The 16,044-nt window shown below is 33.7% G+C and overlaps 2 protein-coding genes across 3 annotated transcripts in view; one reads left to right on the top strand and one right to left on the bottom strand.

The window, feature by feature from the left end:
• The window catches only part of LOC129798039 (lachesin), a 334,403-nt gene that overhangs the window by 143,927 nt on the left and 174,432 nt on the right, over nucleotides 1-16,044 (top strand). The window lies entirely within an intron of this gene.
• On the bottom strand, nucleotides 5,549-6,602 carry LOC129798085 (uncharacterized). The gene is made up of 3 exons (XM_055841058.1): nucleotides 6,508-6,602; nucleotides 6,306-6,431; nucleotides 5,549-6,243 (listed from the first exon to the last, which is right to left on the bottom strand). Exons 1-3 carry the CDS (start codon nucleotides 6,547-6,549, stop codon nucleotides 5,623-5,625), a joined length of 789 nt encoding a protein of 262 aa, XP_055697033.1. The 5' UTR covers nucleotides 6,550-6,602; the 3' UTR covers nucleotides 5,549-5,622.

Below are 16,044 nucleotides of genomic sequence, written 5' to 3'. Positions count from 1 at the left end.
ATCAGACGCGAATTCAGCGCTTGGGTTGCCATATGATATCTGCAGGTTTTGGGGGTTTTTCTTAATCCGAATTTACTTCAACCTAATTTTGCACAGCTTTTTGGATTAGAATGAGAGTGAAATGCCCATATGTTGAACGCAAGTGAGAGAAAGAGAACAAACATTTTAGCCAAACCAAATGACACCAATAGAAATGGTTTGTTTGCAGCATAAAGAACAAGATTAATTGGTTGTTCTTTAAGCTATTAAGACTTTCTGGAACTAGGCTAAACCTTTTATTCTGAAGACGATCTTAGGAAAAAACTTCCTATTGGATTTCAGTACCTAATGGGAAGTACCCATAAGGTTTCAGTAGGTTTGAGACCATCTAGTACTGGGCTAAACCTGGGCGGGTGCACTCGTGTGAGTAACTATGACACTTTTAAGGATTTTTGCTTTTGAGATTTTGGCCAATTCGGAATTTTGGCGTTCAAGATTTTGGCTTTCAGGATTTTGACCCAGAATCCTGAGCGGTCTTCCTTACAATTTATTCAGTACGAAGATCCATAATGAACTAACTCTTAATACTTCTCCCTAAGGGGTAACACATGGAATAACATAATAAATGCTCTTAGGAGAAATCGGAACCGTTCCTCGTCGAGGAACATCTATGTCAATTCAAGGAAGTCCAGTACACTGAGAGAAATCCGAAAAAGTTAAAATAACATTCCGGAAATGTTAATTTTACCCTGCAGTATTGATCCAGAATCGGTGTAAATATTACCCCTTTTAGGTGTATTGGGGGTTAAAGTTACCTTTTTTATGTTAATTTTATCCTTAAAAAGGTTTTAAATTAACATTAAAAAATGTTGATATATTTTTACACCTAAAACGTGTTAAAGTTATGAGGAAAAAAAGTTAATCGCACTCTCTTTTTTTCTCAGTGTACTAACAAATACATAATAAAAAAAAACAATTAACAGATGAAAATTACCTACAGTGCCGCTCAATAATTTAAAGACACCCAAGATTTCAGAGCAAGATTTCTGTTCAATCAGAAATATTGTACAAAAATCAAAAGTTTCCAAAGGTGCTGTCTAGAGTTCCATAAAGATTTTCAAGAACACTGATGGTTTCAGCAACCAAAAGCGCTCTTATCGGCCCCGAATGACCACGATGCCCGAGGATAAGATCATTGCTATACATACAATACGAAAATGACGCCTTACAACCCTGAACTTACAGCCGATTTCAATAAGGAACGAGCAAAGAAAATCAGTATTTCAACTGTGAAGAGGCGATTACTGTCAGCGGAACTCCATGGGTGAATAGCATTGGAAAAATCTTTGTTAAGGCCTCCGAACGAGATAATGAGAATATATGTTTGGGCCAAATTACACGTCTCCTGGACAGAAATCCAGTGGAAAAGGGTACTTTGGATAGAAGAGTCAAAGTTTGGTAATTTGATACAAACTTCAGTGAAATCGTCTGTAAGTTCAGGGGCTGTAAGTCATCGATTTCTTATGCTGTGTATAGCAATCATCTTATCCTCGCATCTCGTAGTTATTCGGGGCCGATCGGGGCGTTTTCGGTTGCTGAAACCATCAGTTTTCTTGAAAATCTAGATGGAACTCTGAACAGCGCCTGTGGAAACTTTGATTTTTGTGCAATATTTCTATTGGATTCATTTTCTTTGGGCAAATAAACGATGATACTGCGTTTTGTAGGTAACTGACACCGCTTTTTATCCATTTTGCATTAATATTCCATAGAATTTTAAACAAATTGTTCAAGTTTCTTATTTAACTATTTTTTGCCCTATAATAACTGTTATTATTATTATTTTATATAAAAATAAGCAAATGTATGTTGCTAAAACACGTTTTTGTTATTATTTTTTGGAATTGAACAATTTGCGTAACTGGTCTAAACAAAATACTCAATTGAATGTTATGACTCCGGCACACCTTTTAGATCAGGAAAATTTCATGAAGTTGAAATTCGAAACCCTGAAGTTGAAATTCGAATGAGATAGACATATGCAAAACACGTGAGAAAGAAAGGGATCCGAATTTCGACTTCATGAAATTTTCCTGATCTAAAAGGTGTGCCAGAGCCATTAGTATCTGTTTTTGATGATTTTGGATATGAGTATCTAAACTGGCTACAGTGCTACCAACTGTCAAAAAAAGGTAAAACCAAATTAGACATGGGTTCTCAGATGACGCTAGTTGTAATTTATATTTATTTTAAATGTTATTAATTTAAATTTGGTGAGAAAATATGAAAAAATGGGTGTATTTAAATTATTGAGCGGCACTGTATATTACTAATTCTTCTTTGCGACCATTGCCCTCTTACTATAATATCAACCTCTAAGCTAAAATGACTTTAAAGTTCAAACTTTAAAATTACTTTGAATAACTGAGAATTTAAAAGAACCTAATTAGAGGAAAGTGGGGCATCACCGAAAAAAGGGAATTGCTGAACACTGTTTTTTATTTCTAAACTACTTGGACTGAGATAAACAATTCTTTACTAAATGACTTTCCGTAAAGTATTTATGAATTCTGACAGATTCCATGTTCGGTGGTGCCCTAGTTTCCCCTATGCATTAGAATTACGAACTCAGAAAACTACAGCACCATAAGTGCTAACGAATTTACTGGAGTTTCAATATAGATCACTTCAAAGCTATTGTTTCTGTAAAAGAAAATCATTATCAATCGAATTCTAATATTGATCTAAATTCAAAGAAAATACTTTTTTATTTCATATCCTGTCAATGTGAAAGCTCATGTAATTTCTTGTTAAATCTTTCAGCACAAGAATTCGTGTATTCCGCGAAGTCTTTTTCACTTTCCCATATCTTTCTATGGTTCTTTGATGTACAAACATCTATGATGTAGTATCAAAGCCAGAGGGTTTGTTGAAAGTATCTCATACCGTTTCAATGTTTTGATCTAAAATGATCATTTAGGTTGAACTAGGTTAAGGTTAAACAATCTTGGGTTATGTACACACATAACATGAGGCACGTAAATTAAAGACTTGCAGTAGGAAATTTATCTAGTCATATAAATATTAGTTAATAGGGTTAATAGGGTTCCATTTAGGGTTGAAGAAAATGACTTTCAGCAAAAATAACTTCCTCATATAAATATTCCCTATTTTTTGTTAAATTATCATTCAATTGGGTCAACTTTATATTATGTCAAAGACGTTCGCTTGTAAATCTGTTTCTAGGATGACACTAGTTCAGATCATTACTCTCCATATTCATCCAAGGATTAATCTGTATGAACTTGAGTGTTTTTCGGTTGTGTAAATATTCCGTCTCATCGCACAAGGAAGAAATTTTCAATTGTTATTCTTAGAACAATTTGGCATAGATAGCGGAAACTTTTGCTTAATTTAGCACACTGAATATTCTTACGATACTCCAGGAAATTCCTGTAAAGGATATCATATTAATAATTTCTGATGTGTATTTTTAATCCTATATTTACTAATTATAAGAAATGTACCATGAAGAGTGAATTACAAGTATTAGGATTTTCTCACAATTTTCAACCTACACAAATCTCTTGTTCTGCTTGCCTTTCCTTTTTGTAACACGTCTTGAGTGAAATAGCGCCAAAATTAAAGGAGTGAATTGGTATTCTGACGAATTGAAAATTGAATAATTAATCTATCATTTGTTTCCATTCATTCATGGTTCTTTGGGAAAAGCAAATCACTTTGTTTGCACTCTCAATGTTTATGAACGAACTCGTTTCAGGAATTCGCCAATTGAGTGATTTACTTTTTTTTTAAAGCCTTTTCTATTTTAAATGTCATATCATTCAATTCCAAAAGCTAAGTGATCTTCTTGGAAGGACATTTTAAATGGAGTTACTAGCTTTCTTATTAAGTATTCATATTAAAACTTATGCTTTCCCTTTGATTTTGTGATACCTTTGTCTTTGTTTCGTATTTCACATTTAACATTAATTTTTCGAAAACGTGTTTTTTTTTTATTTTAATGAAAATACGATACAAGACTTAATAGCTTCTACACCTTTGGAGCAATTTTCGTTAAAAATTGCCTTTTTACAGAATCTCGAACATATCCCTTGTATTGATGATTTTCTTAAAAAAAAAAACAATTAGGGGAATGTAGGCTTGGTTCGTACAGAGTGAACCTTCAAAGGTTGTGAATTTTCTCTTTGTTTGCAAAGAGCTGACTTACCATTTCTGATCTCGTCTCATGAGCTTGATAATTATCTAAATTATCATAATTATCTAAATTATCTAAATTACAAAGAGAAAATTTGCGTTGTTTGAAGGTTCACTCTGTGCGAACCATGCCAGCATTCCCCTAGGGCGTCTTCTACACGGGGGGATTTCGAAATGCACCCCACTGTGCTATGCACCGGTGAGTCTCGAGAAATCTCCCCTAGTGGTTCATTCCTGAGATAAATTTTCTCCACCTTCTGTTATAAATTTTCCAAGTGTGCTCTAACTTAAATAGATAGTCTGGAAGACTTTCTATTTTATTTCGAAACGTTTCAAACGTCAATCACACAATGTTTTAGAATCAAAGAATTTGTTAAAGATACGTAAAGTTAATATTTATGCCTGGTGACGAATACTTTATAAGGAAGAGGAGTTGGGGCACACATCCTGTATATCAAAACCGTCCTACCGCAGGATTTTATGCTAATATTGTTGCTAAATTAAGAAAATATCGTAAGTTTTTATTTTCCTATAAATCAACTTTAACAATTCGACCATTAATGAAGATTAAACGATGCATTCAGAAGAATAATCGATATCGTGTCTCCATTTCACCTGCTTTTCGACTCTTGATAACTTTGAAAATAGTTCATGAGGAAAACATCTCTTGAAATACAAAAAAAAAGATTTAAAATCGCTTGAAATGTTAAAATATTCGAACATACAGTGCTGTCTCGCTATATGCACAGTTTGGGTACTTTTTTTGACAGTTCTCTCTCTGAATATGCACAACTTTTTTTGAAATTTCCAAACGGTTTTTTTTCTTTCTTTTAATAAATTATCATTTTTTATTGTTCTAGAATTTCCCGTGTTATTTTAAATATAATATGAGGCAGAAAAAATAAAATTAAGAAAATTAAAAACCAGAAAAATTAGTTACCAAGAAAATAATTGTCTTTATTACTTCGTCAAAATGTAAACAAATTGATTTTGAATGCAACCGACAAAAAAGCTGTGCATATAGAGAGTGTGTATATAGAGAGACAGCACTGTAAATAAATTGAGCTTTCAAAGAGGGAGATTGTAAGCGCCGAAAGATAGGCAAAAATGCACCGGTCTAAAGCTCAGTGGGGGATTTTTATGTCAAAATGGCGGTTTCGAAATAAAATCCCCCCGTTTAGATGCTCCCTTATTGGCGAAAAATGCTCTCAATGTGTTGAGGCCATCAGAGGAGAAACGGTGAGAGATAGCGACTTGCAGGCTTTGGAGGACTTTCTTCTCATAAGTTATTTCCGGGGTCATTTCAAACATAAAAACATACTTATTTTGCATATTTCAAAAAAGTTTCTCATAATATTTTTTTGATTTTTGATTATTTTACATGTATCCACAAATAAGAAAATTTATGATCAACACTATGCAGGATTAAGTAACACATTCCTTTCGTACGGCATCGAACTTCAGTCCTAGAGGACAGGTTATCAGGATATATTCAATGGAAATGCCAACCCGGTAGCATAAGTAGTAGGAATTAGGGTCTCGTCCATTAGCAAAGTACCCTTCAGCCGAACACTTAAATGCACAATTTTTCTTTGCTGAATCGTAAACTTCTCCGTACTTGCAACGGAAAACGAACATATCTTGACTTCCATCAGGTTGAATACCTCCACATACAGCAAATACTGTCGGATCTGCTGCATAGGCAATGGTTCCCCCAGGAGATTTAAGGCAGTCAAGTATTGCACAGTCCTTGGTGTGAACCTGTTTCTTGCAGGTAATACCTGAACCGGTATAGACCCATCCTGGAGCTCCGCATGAATATGGCTGAGCTTGACCATTTACAGCAGAGCAATAGTAAAATTTGGTACAATCAGTTGGATTTGGGAAGAATCCTACATCTGTGCAGACAAATTTGATTGAAGGCAGACAATTGACATTAGCGTTTTCATCAGCAACACAAACTGCATCTTGTGTTCCGCTGTTATCGTAACAGTACCTATTAGTACCTGTGCAAACTGTTGTTAACTGATTTTCACCCATGCAAAACTAAGGATAATTGAAAAGATATTAATTAAATAAAATTAACTAGATATTATTCAGGTACTTACGACAATTGAGTTACATGTACTACAGAATGCCTGAGTTCTGTTAGTACAATCGAAACCATTGGCTGCAGGAATTGGAATAGGTTGTCCGATAATCAAGTCTTGGCCTGCACATGGCTTTATGAAGATCTAGTGTTAAAATTACGTCAGGGTTAAATGCCGTTTACGGTTTGGTGTACATTGCAATAAATAAGTATATATTTACCAAAGCAAAAGAGAAGAGCGCAACAAAGAAAATTAATTTCATCTTTACAGCATTTGTCTGAAAGCGAAAGATGTTAATGAATAAAAAGATACAGTTTAACTGCTATTTCAGGTCACATTTAAAAGCTTTTATACCAAAGGAACAGGAAGGGGTATAATGTGGCCATGAATTGCAATTGTAGCAATGTAAGCTCTAAAATAAATATTTTACTCATTTCGCGAAGATAAAAAGATCTTCCCAAAATTTCGCAAATTTGCGACATTATTGTGTGGTGGAATTGAGAATTTTCTTGATCTTGAACTCGACATTGTGCAAAAATTGACCCTGAACATTTATCTCCCATCCTAACGTATACTCATGTCGCACAATAAAGAATTACATGGAAGAAAATTTTCTTCCTAACTCTTATCAGTCAACACCGAGCGGCTTGAGAGTGTTTTCCAAGAAATTCACTCAACATGGGCCAAATTTACCCATGGCTTTTCCCATGTCTCCAGAAAAAATATGTTCTATGACAATATTTAACCTCCACTGCTAGGGGATTGTGATGGTTCAGCACGTGGTAGGAATAGGGCTTAGGGATACCATGTTTCAATCAAATTTCTTCCTCATCAGCCCTGCCAAACTTTCTCTTCTTCGGATGTGACTTAATACAGCCAATACAATCCATGACTTTGAGGAGTTATTAGGAAAGTTTTTAAAGAAGTATTACGACAATTAAAAATGGATACAAGAACCAAAGCCCTCAGTGCTTTTCTGCAATGTACAACAATTTCTTTAGGCAAGAGTTGATGAGCTATTACTGCTGTACAGCAGATAAGATAAGGTTTCGTGGCTTAGGACGACAATTTTAGATACTATGGTGACTATTTAGCTTCAAAGTTCAGTAGCTTTCAAAATATTTGCTAATCCAACATTTGGTATGGTTTACTGACCCAGTTAATTGTAATTATTTAGTTGTCGTCAAGGTTATTGCGGTTGTTCACAACCTTATATGGGTATCATTAAACGCCATTAAACGTAAGGCAAAGTACCCTCTAGTCGGCCGGTTTCTCAACTCGGCCAGTTGAATTATTTAACCAATTTTTTAGCGTTTTATAATCAATTTCTATGAAATATTCACTGATTTACGTTATACAGTAGACTATCTCAAATTCGGGCATATAGGACCGAAATGTCAGCCGAATTAGACAGAAATTCGGGCGACACACTTTTTGAAATGCAACGATTTTTTATTCATGTGCATATAGATATTGAGTTTACACACTCATATATAACGTAAATTGCATGAAATTCCCTCAATAATGCAAAATCACATCAAAATTAAGACAAACCATGCCAAATTTGAGCATATTTGATTCATTTGATAATCATAATCAAACTTGAAAAATGACAACAAACTTTTTTCAAATTTAACCGCTGCCCGAATTAAAAAGTAGCCCGATCTTAAAAGAGCCGAATTTGCGAGAGTCTACTGTATATAATATGATACACCTTATAATGTTAAATCGGTAAGACCATATTATAACAAATCTAAGTGAATTGAATAAATAGTCGTACTGGCCGAGTTGAGAAACCGGCCGACTTCAGGGTACTTTACCTTACAATTCGTCTTGTTCCAAGTTGTAAGATTTCTTTTATTCCAATTTTGGCTAATGTATCCAAAAAAAAACAATGTTCTGCATTCGTATATTTTTTTTTGTACCGTAAGTGCTAGTGACTTTGCCCTCTGCGGGTGACTTTGACACCTCTATGTAAGCTTTTCTTTATTTCTAGAACTTAAGGACAGTCTTTACCGATCTAATTTACCATGTCTGATCGGTGAGAACAGTTCTTAAATATTAGATAAGCTTACTAACAGGAACGGGACAAAGTCACCCGAATTTACGGTACGTATATTTGATTCTCGATTTTTCTTTTATGTTATATTGGTACACATATCCCTAACTTATGTTTCGATCCGATCTATTATGTCTGATCGGTAAAGACCATCCTTAAGTTCTGGAAATAAAGAAAAGCTTACGAACAGGGAGTTGTCAAAGTCACCCGCATTTACAGTATTTTAAATCTTTTTAAACCAGAATTTGAATTAAACAGTAAAATTCTAGGAGAGTAAAAAGGTGAATTTATGTATATTCTTTAAGAAAACAAATATTTTATATGTGTTTAATCTTGTCAAATACGAGTTTAGCTGGTCTGCTAATTTGTCTGTTAAGAGGAAATAAATAGTACTTGGACTTTAGATAAATATTTATATAGATATTTATAAAGATAAATATTTATAAAGGTGTACCCCCTTTTACCATTTTGAACACCTAATCTTTATTTTATTCATATCTTAGCCCTAGCCCTTATTGCCCATAGCAAATTGAATATAGATCTACAGACTAAGATCTTCAGTAAGTTTTCGGCTTAAGTTGAGAGACAAATTAGTGAAAAATTTATAGAAATGTAGTTTAGGGTAGAATGGGGTAATGTAGAATCAATTTTAATTTGAAATTTTGAGATTTGCTCACTCTTTCAGATAGGCAAAGAAAAAAAAAGAAAATTATAAAATAGAAAAAAATTAAGACTAAGAAGAAAAGTAACAGCACGTCTTCTTGCTATTTTCCTCTTCCCATTTAACTCTTTCGCGTCCATAGGGTAATGTCATGACTCGGGGAAAAAAGTTTTTTTTGGGTATTTACATTAATTGAAATCTATCTGTTCGTGCACGACATCATAATAGAAGGATGTAAGATTCTTGGCTCATTTTCTCAAGACTCCAGTTAGATTTCAATTAATGTAAATAGCCAAAAAGAAACTTTTTTCCCCGGGTCATATATGACCCTATGGACGCGAAAGAGTTAAAACGGTGAAGAAATTCCAAAATTACGAATTTGAAATGATTTTAAATCATTCCATTTTACCCTATTTTTTCGATTGATAAACCGTATCTTAGCTCTCAAGTAATCTTCAGCTTTATGCATACCATACAAGTGTAGTTCTCTCGAAGGCTTTGGACATACCTAACACCTAACTTTAGATAAGGGATATCATATTGTTCTTTCTGAATTTGTTCTTTTCGGTTTTGCATTTTCTACGCGGGTTTGGAACACCCAGGTTAACAGCTCACGCTTGTCGATCCTCAACCATTTCAGGAAAAGATATTGCCGGTCGATCATCTTCGGGGCCTAGGTGTGCCATGAGCTCGAGATTTTTTGACAATATGGCTTGCATAACTTTTCTAGGGTTTATTATAAAATTTGTTAAAATTCTAGTACATTGTATATTATATCAACAAAGCACCATTGATTGTAACAAGAAAGTTGCATTTATCTTGATCTCAGTTATGAAGGGTCAAAGTATACGAACTTAGGGCGTCATACAGTATTTATAGTACTCTAAATACAGGTAACTTTGTCCTCCGTTGGTGACTTTTGCTCCTTCCTGTTCGTAAGCTTTTCTTTAAGGATAGTCTTCTCCGATCCTATTTACCATGTCTGATCGCTCAGGACCATCTTTAAACATATAATTAAAGAAAAGTTTACGAACAGTAGTGGGCAATGTCACTCACGAAGGATAGTCACCCACATTTATACGGTATTATTTAGATATTTACGTCTCTTTAAGTAGAACGGAAGGGCCTATATTCCCTAATAGTGAGTTTGTTTTTTAGTTACACGAACATGTTTCCAAGTCTGAACAATATACCTAACATCTTCATTATTTTTAGATTCTTCATTTAAATAAGTTTTTTTAGTAAAATTCTGAAGGTACAAATTTAACATTTTGTGGATTAAAACCGAAACTTTAATTTTACGAATTTGGGCAAAAGGCATAAGCATTAAAATCATGATTAGGCTAAAAATCCACGAAGCTTTGGCTTTGTGATTAGGGGTCGGCATTTGATTCCCTTATCAAATCCTCATTTAATGAATGGATGATCAACCAGTCAAAATTAATTAAAAATACCTCTAAAATTAGCATGAGATAACTTTCCATTAATTTATGTAGAATTATACCACTAGTTTACAATGAAACTTAGTAAAGGTATCAAAGAAATGGACCACAAGAGCACCCATATTTATATGTATTCCTCCTAGGCATCCTAATGGTTTGGCTAATCACTCAAATTGTGGTTAATTTGTAACCGATTTATTAATCTACGTGTCCATCAACTCTGATCTCAATTATATTCTCTAAAAAGTTGTCAGAAAGTTTTGTATTTTTTATATTTTTTCTTCTCTTGTTCAGCTTATTGGAAAGTGAAGGAATTTCTTGTGCAGTCATCCTATTCGGGAAAGTTTAAATGGGCGAAAAATTGAATTTCATAATTAGAGATTTGATGACTATGGAGAAAGGAGCTTGCAAGAAATCATCTCTTAGAATTTTATCGGAGGCAATATAGATTTCTTCACCGTTGATTTCTCCAGTGATTTCTCGTGCACTGCAAGATTTTCTGTGAGAAGTACCCTGACCAGGAGTATGAGGTCTTCATGCAGTCTCTCAATTTTCCCAGAAATGATCTCTGTTCATGGCGCAGTCCTCCCGGAATAATTGAGAGTGGGTGGGATGAAAGGGTATGAGAATATGAGGAAGAGAATGGAATTATCAAGTATCTGTCTATGTTTTGGGTCATGTTAGTCTCCTCTTCATTCGGCCCATGAATTTCTGTATAGTGGTATCCTGAACTTTTTGTATATCTGTTTGCCATGAGGAAGATGTCAACAAGGGAATTCCCAGGGTGGGCCGAGAAGGTGAGCCACTTCATCCACCCAAACCCGGACTATATACAAATGTGTAATCAAGTTTTCCAACTCAACTTTCTTCTTGGGACTAATCAGCGACAGTATCAGTTCGTGTCTGCAATATTAAATCACTGTTTTGTTACGACCGGAATAGCTATTCACGGTCGTTGTTTGTACAGCAGTGGGGCCCGATTTCTGGTTGGGTGTGAGAAACGGAAATGAGAAAAGGCAATGGCGGTTGAGATGCTACCCTCTTCAAATGTGAATGTAGATATTTGTGTGTTTGTTCATTTAATTCCAAATGTACCCCTCGTGTTTTATGACTCTCCGCGTTGACAGATTGGTTCGTTAATTTTCTTTAGAAAGACAACTTTCAGCATTTTTCCCGCACTTTTTTTTTGTCCTGGATATCCCACTCAACACGCCTCATGGGAGCCCCACTCGTGCGCCAAATCACTCTGAAAAGTGCGGTTGATAATCAACAGAACGACAAACAAGCCATTGAGGGGCTTTTAACTTCTTAATTCTCTTCGATTGCTATTCAAAGAGGGGGGGTGGAGTCCAAAGTGAACAAACTTTCTTTATGTATCAGTTTCTTAATTATATTTAAAGGGGAGTGTCAGCCTTTTTGGGTCTCGGACTTAGACATATTTGCGAACAAGATCCCTAATTAGAATCTTGCATTGGGCGGTTCGAAGGACCAAAAATATTTACATAAATTTAAGACTTATCAACTTATCACTATTCTAATTAACAATACTTCTCGGGATAGATGAGTTGGAGAAACTGGGCTTCCATCAGTTGTTCTTAAGTAGGGCTTCTATTCATACTAAATAAATATTCATTTAAACAAATGCGACTGTAACATGTTAAGTATTCACATACATATTTTATCTCTATACTTAACATTCCATGTTGAACTTCCGTAGGAATAGTTAAACGACTACAAGGCATCTGGAAATGCTTCAAGAAGTTAAAATATATTATTATCCATTTCAAGGTGCGCCAAATTTCGGCATAATTGCAAATAAACACCTAGGTCCTAAGTTCGAAATGGAATATTTGCATTATATATATTCTATAATGCCCAACGCACAATAACTTTTGTTTGTAAACATGTTTTCAAAATTTCCAATGAGAATGAGCGAGATGACTAGATCTATGTTTCATTCACTCTGGTTGAAATGTCAAAAACATGTTTACTAAACAAAAGTTATTGTACGTCGCGCATAAAGCCTTATTAACCCTCTAATGGTGTTTTCTTTAATATCCAAAAAAAAGTAGTTAAATAATTTTGTTTAGAGTAATTAATGGTCCACTGAACTCAAAAATACCATACATTCTTCATTATCTCTTTCCGTTTGGGCGCTAGATGAGAAAAGGTAAAGACCGCCTCCAGGCGGTCATATCGGTTTAAGGCATAAAAAAACTGATATATTTTAATTGAAAAATAGTGAACAAATAGTAAAATAAATGAATTTTAAACGTTTTTTATGAATGAATGTTGTATGATTATCTAAGAAATGATAATTTTTAGGAAAAAACGTTTATAATTTTTATAATTAGACGTCAATGAAGCTCGTGTTTCAATAAGACTGATTTTTACCGAATAGGTCACAGATCAACTATGAAAACGTCACCTTCTTGTATAATTTGAAGGTCCTTTGAAATACATTGCTCATTTTCTGGTTTTATTTCACGATCTGGAGCATTAAAGTACGAATTAGGGAACTCATCGACACTGTTGAAGTCTGCTTCTTTATCAATTTCGCTTAATTCGCAGAAATCGACCATTTTACTCATTCTGGACAGTCTTTGTGTAATCTCAATTGTTTTCTATGATTAATATATTGCAAAATAATAATATATTTTACTAGAACAACCAAAACAATTAAATAAAAAATCGATAATTTTTGAAAATTTTACCCTTGAACCGATAAGACCGCCCGCAGGCGGTCTTCCTTTTTTCCTTCTAAAACTCTGAGTTTTTTTCACACTTATCAATTGAAATATACAAACTAGAAGAACATATCTTTCAGGAAATGAGATTCTTACAACAGTTAGATTACTTTAAAACAATCTTTTTTGCACTTGAAAATGCAAAATGTCGCGAGCAACATTTTGTTATTTTTTCTCTGACCTGTCACACAAAACTGAAGATTGTAAGCAAACGAAAGGTCAAAATGAGTTCAGCTTTAGAAAATAAGTTAGTAAAACTATAATTGAGGACACTGTAGATATTCCAACTTCAAATAAGTACTTAATATTATCGCAGTAAATGCGATTTATAGCATGACCGCCTGGAGGCGGTCTTACCCGTTAGTGGGTTAAGAATTGAAGGCTAAGGTGGACGGCTATAACGATTTACGCTGTACCTTCAGTGAGGCACTTCATCAATTTGCCAATCCCTCATTCATCAGTTTGTTTCCCAGCAGAGTTGGATGCCCCCTTGTCTCTGTCCTTCTGGGGCTAATAATGGTCTTACGGTTCTCCAGTCGCTTAATAAAATAATAACTAAGTAATCAAATAAATAAATAATATTATAAAATAAATAATAAACTAAATAAATAAATAGTAAATAAATAACTATAAGGAATAAGAGTATATATGGCTCTATTAAGATATGTGACTGTGACACGCAACAATTAAACATATTGAAATTTCTTGTTACTTCTTTTTCAGGAGTGTTATTAGGAACCTTGCAAAGTAGTTTATCATTTTTGTTTTCTTTAAAAAAATTCCTAAAATTTTGACAAAAAATATACACAGTAAAAAATCTGTAAAATTTTACTATTATAATAGTACAAAATCGACCATTTTAGTTGTTTAATTTAAAAATGTTTAAAAATGCACAACATTTTGGTAATTTATTGTCACGTTATTGAAAATTACCACTATTATAGTTAAATTTTTTTTACAATGTTGTTTAATTTGAAAATGTGTAAAATTTTAACACTATAATAGTGTAAAATCAGATGAATTAATTATTTAATTGCAATCTGTGTAAAATTTCGCACTGTTAAATTCATAAAAATTTTACAACAATGTTTCGTGATTTAAAACTGTTTGACAAATTCTAAAAATGACCACTATTATATATGATTACCGTTTTTCACATTATTATAGTGTGAAAATATACACAACTTTATGGTATTTTTTATCACATGATCAAAAATTAACACTATTATAGTTTGATCATAATTTTTAACACTATTATAGTGTGAAGCCTTGTGTATTTCAACCAAATTTGTTGAATTTTTAAACAAAGCTTGTTGAATTTTGATACAAAAGTTGTTGAATTTATAAACAAAAGCTGTGTAAAAATTGATGAATTTCCAATTCAGACTTATACTTCAGTCGAGATGCTTTTCATTGGGCAAAAGTTATATAAAACATCAAATATTTATATGCATAATAAGTATATCGTGAAGATCCGAGCATCAGATGTTATCATTTCGTATTGGGGGGGGGTCCCGAGTACAGGAAAAACCAATAAAAATGTCTAAAAAGGCAAAAAAGTCAAAATCTTCGAAATAAAAAGAAAATTCAACAATAAACAGAATTCAACAATTTTTAAATTCAACAATTTCAAATTCAACATCTTGAAATTCAAAAATTTTAAATTAAACTTTTTCCAAATTTAACACTATAATAGTGGTGCGAAAGATTAAACACTGTAATAGTGTTATTTTTTTACTGTCTAGACATTGCTCTGGGTAATATTCCGGACACTTTGTATGGAACTTCGGCCGCCTTGTGACCACTTTTCTTGTAAAACAACAGATAGAAAATTTTAAACCGTCATACGGAACGAGTTTAATATTTAGTTTAATACATTACTGACATGATCGACAGAGCCCTGAGATCTTCCGTGTAATTGATCCTGAAGTAGACCTTGGTAATCCAGATTTACGCGCAGATTTCCGTAGCGACCTGCCCTTCCGGAACACTTTAAGACCTTTTCCATATCATCTTTTACATAGTTTATACTTTGCTTTCCTACATTTTTCTTTCTCTTTCATTTTAAGATCCATAAATTAAAAAAAAAGTTGAAATAAATAAGAAATTTAGGAAAATATATGTGGTAGAAATAGTAAACATTTTGAGGGACATTCACAAGATGTCTATTTTTTCCACGAAATACGTTATCCAGCTGGGAAATTTTACTAGGAATCTACAGGACGATTTACTATTTATTTAGAACGATAAGGGAGTTTGGCAGAACCATAGTGAGGAAAGCCGAATTTAGGCAATCGGTTAAATTATCGGTTTACAAATCTGAGGACGATTTATTGAAATCGTACTTGCACCCGCGAGCTTTTTAGTGGCCGAGAGAAATCCACTCGCACACCTCGCAGATTCTTGTGTACATCCAACGATTACTTTACATATTATAAAGGAGTCGTTACACAAGGATTTGAATCTGCGAGGTGTGCGAGTGGATTGCTCTCAGCCACTAAAGAGCTAACGGGTGCGAGTACGATTTTAATAATTTGCCCTCTGTGTTCATTCTTGTTTTCACTTATAGTTATGGAGATTTGGGTAATGACCGAAAAAGTAAGATCGCTGCCGAAATTAAGTACCTCCGGGTGGTTAAGTGTCAAAGTGGTCGAAATTTTGAACACTTTCCCTATGGAATCACCTAAAATGAAATTACAGAATGTAAAATTATGAAATAATTTAATTTAGCACAATAAAGATATTTACACAGGCAAGTAACACACCTATTATCGCAACATATATTATATAAAAATAACCACAATCCTTTTTAAAATGATGCTTTTACCTTTTTTAAACAATAAAATTA

Source organism: Phlebotomus papatasi, chromosome 1 (genome assembly GCF_024763615.1).
Source record: "Phlebotomus papatasi isolate M1 chromosome 1, Ppap_2.1, whole genome shotgun sequence".
NCBI classification, from domain to species: Eukaryota; Metazoa; Arthropoda; class Insecta; order Diptera; family Psychodidae; genus Phlebotomus; species Phlebotomus papatasi.
This window is presented reverse-complemented; position numbering and strand designations above follow the sequence as displayed.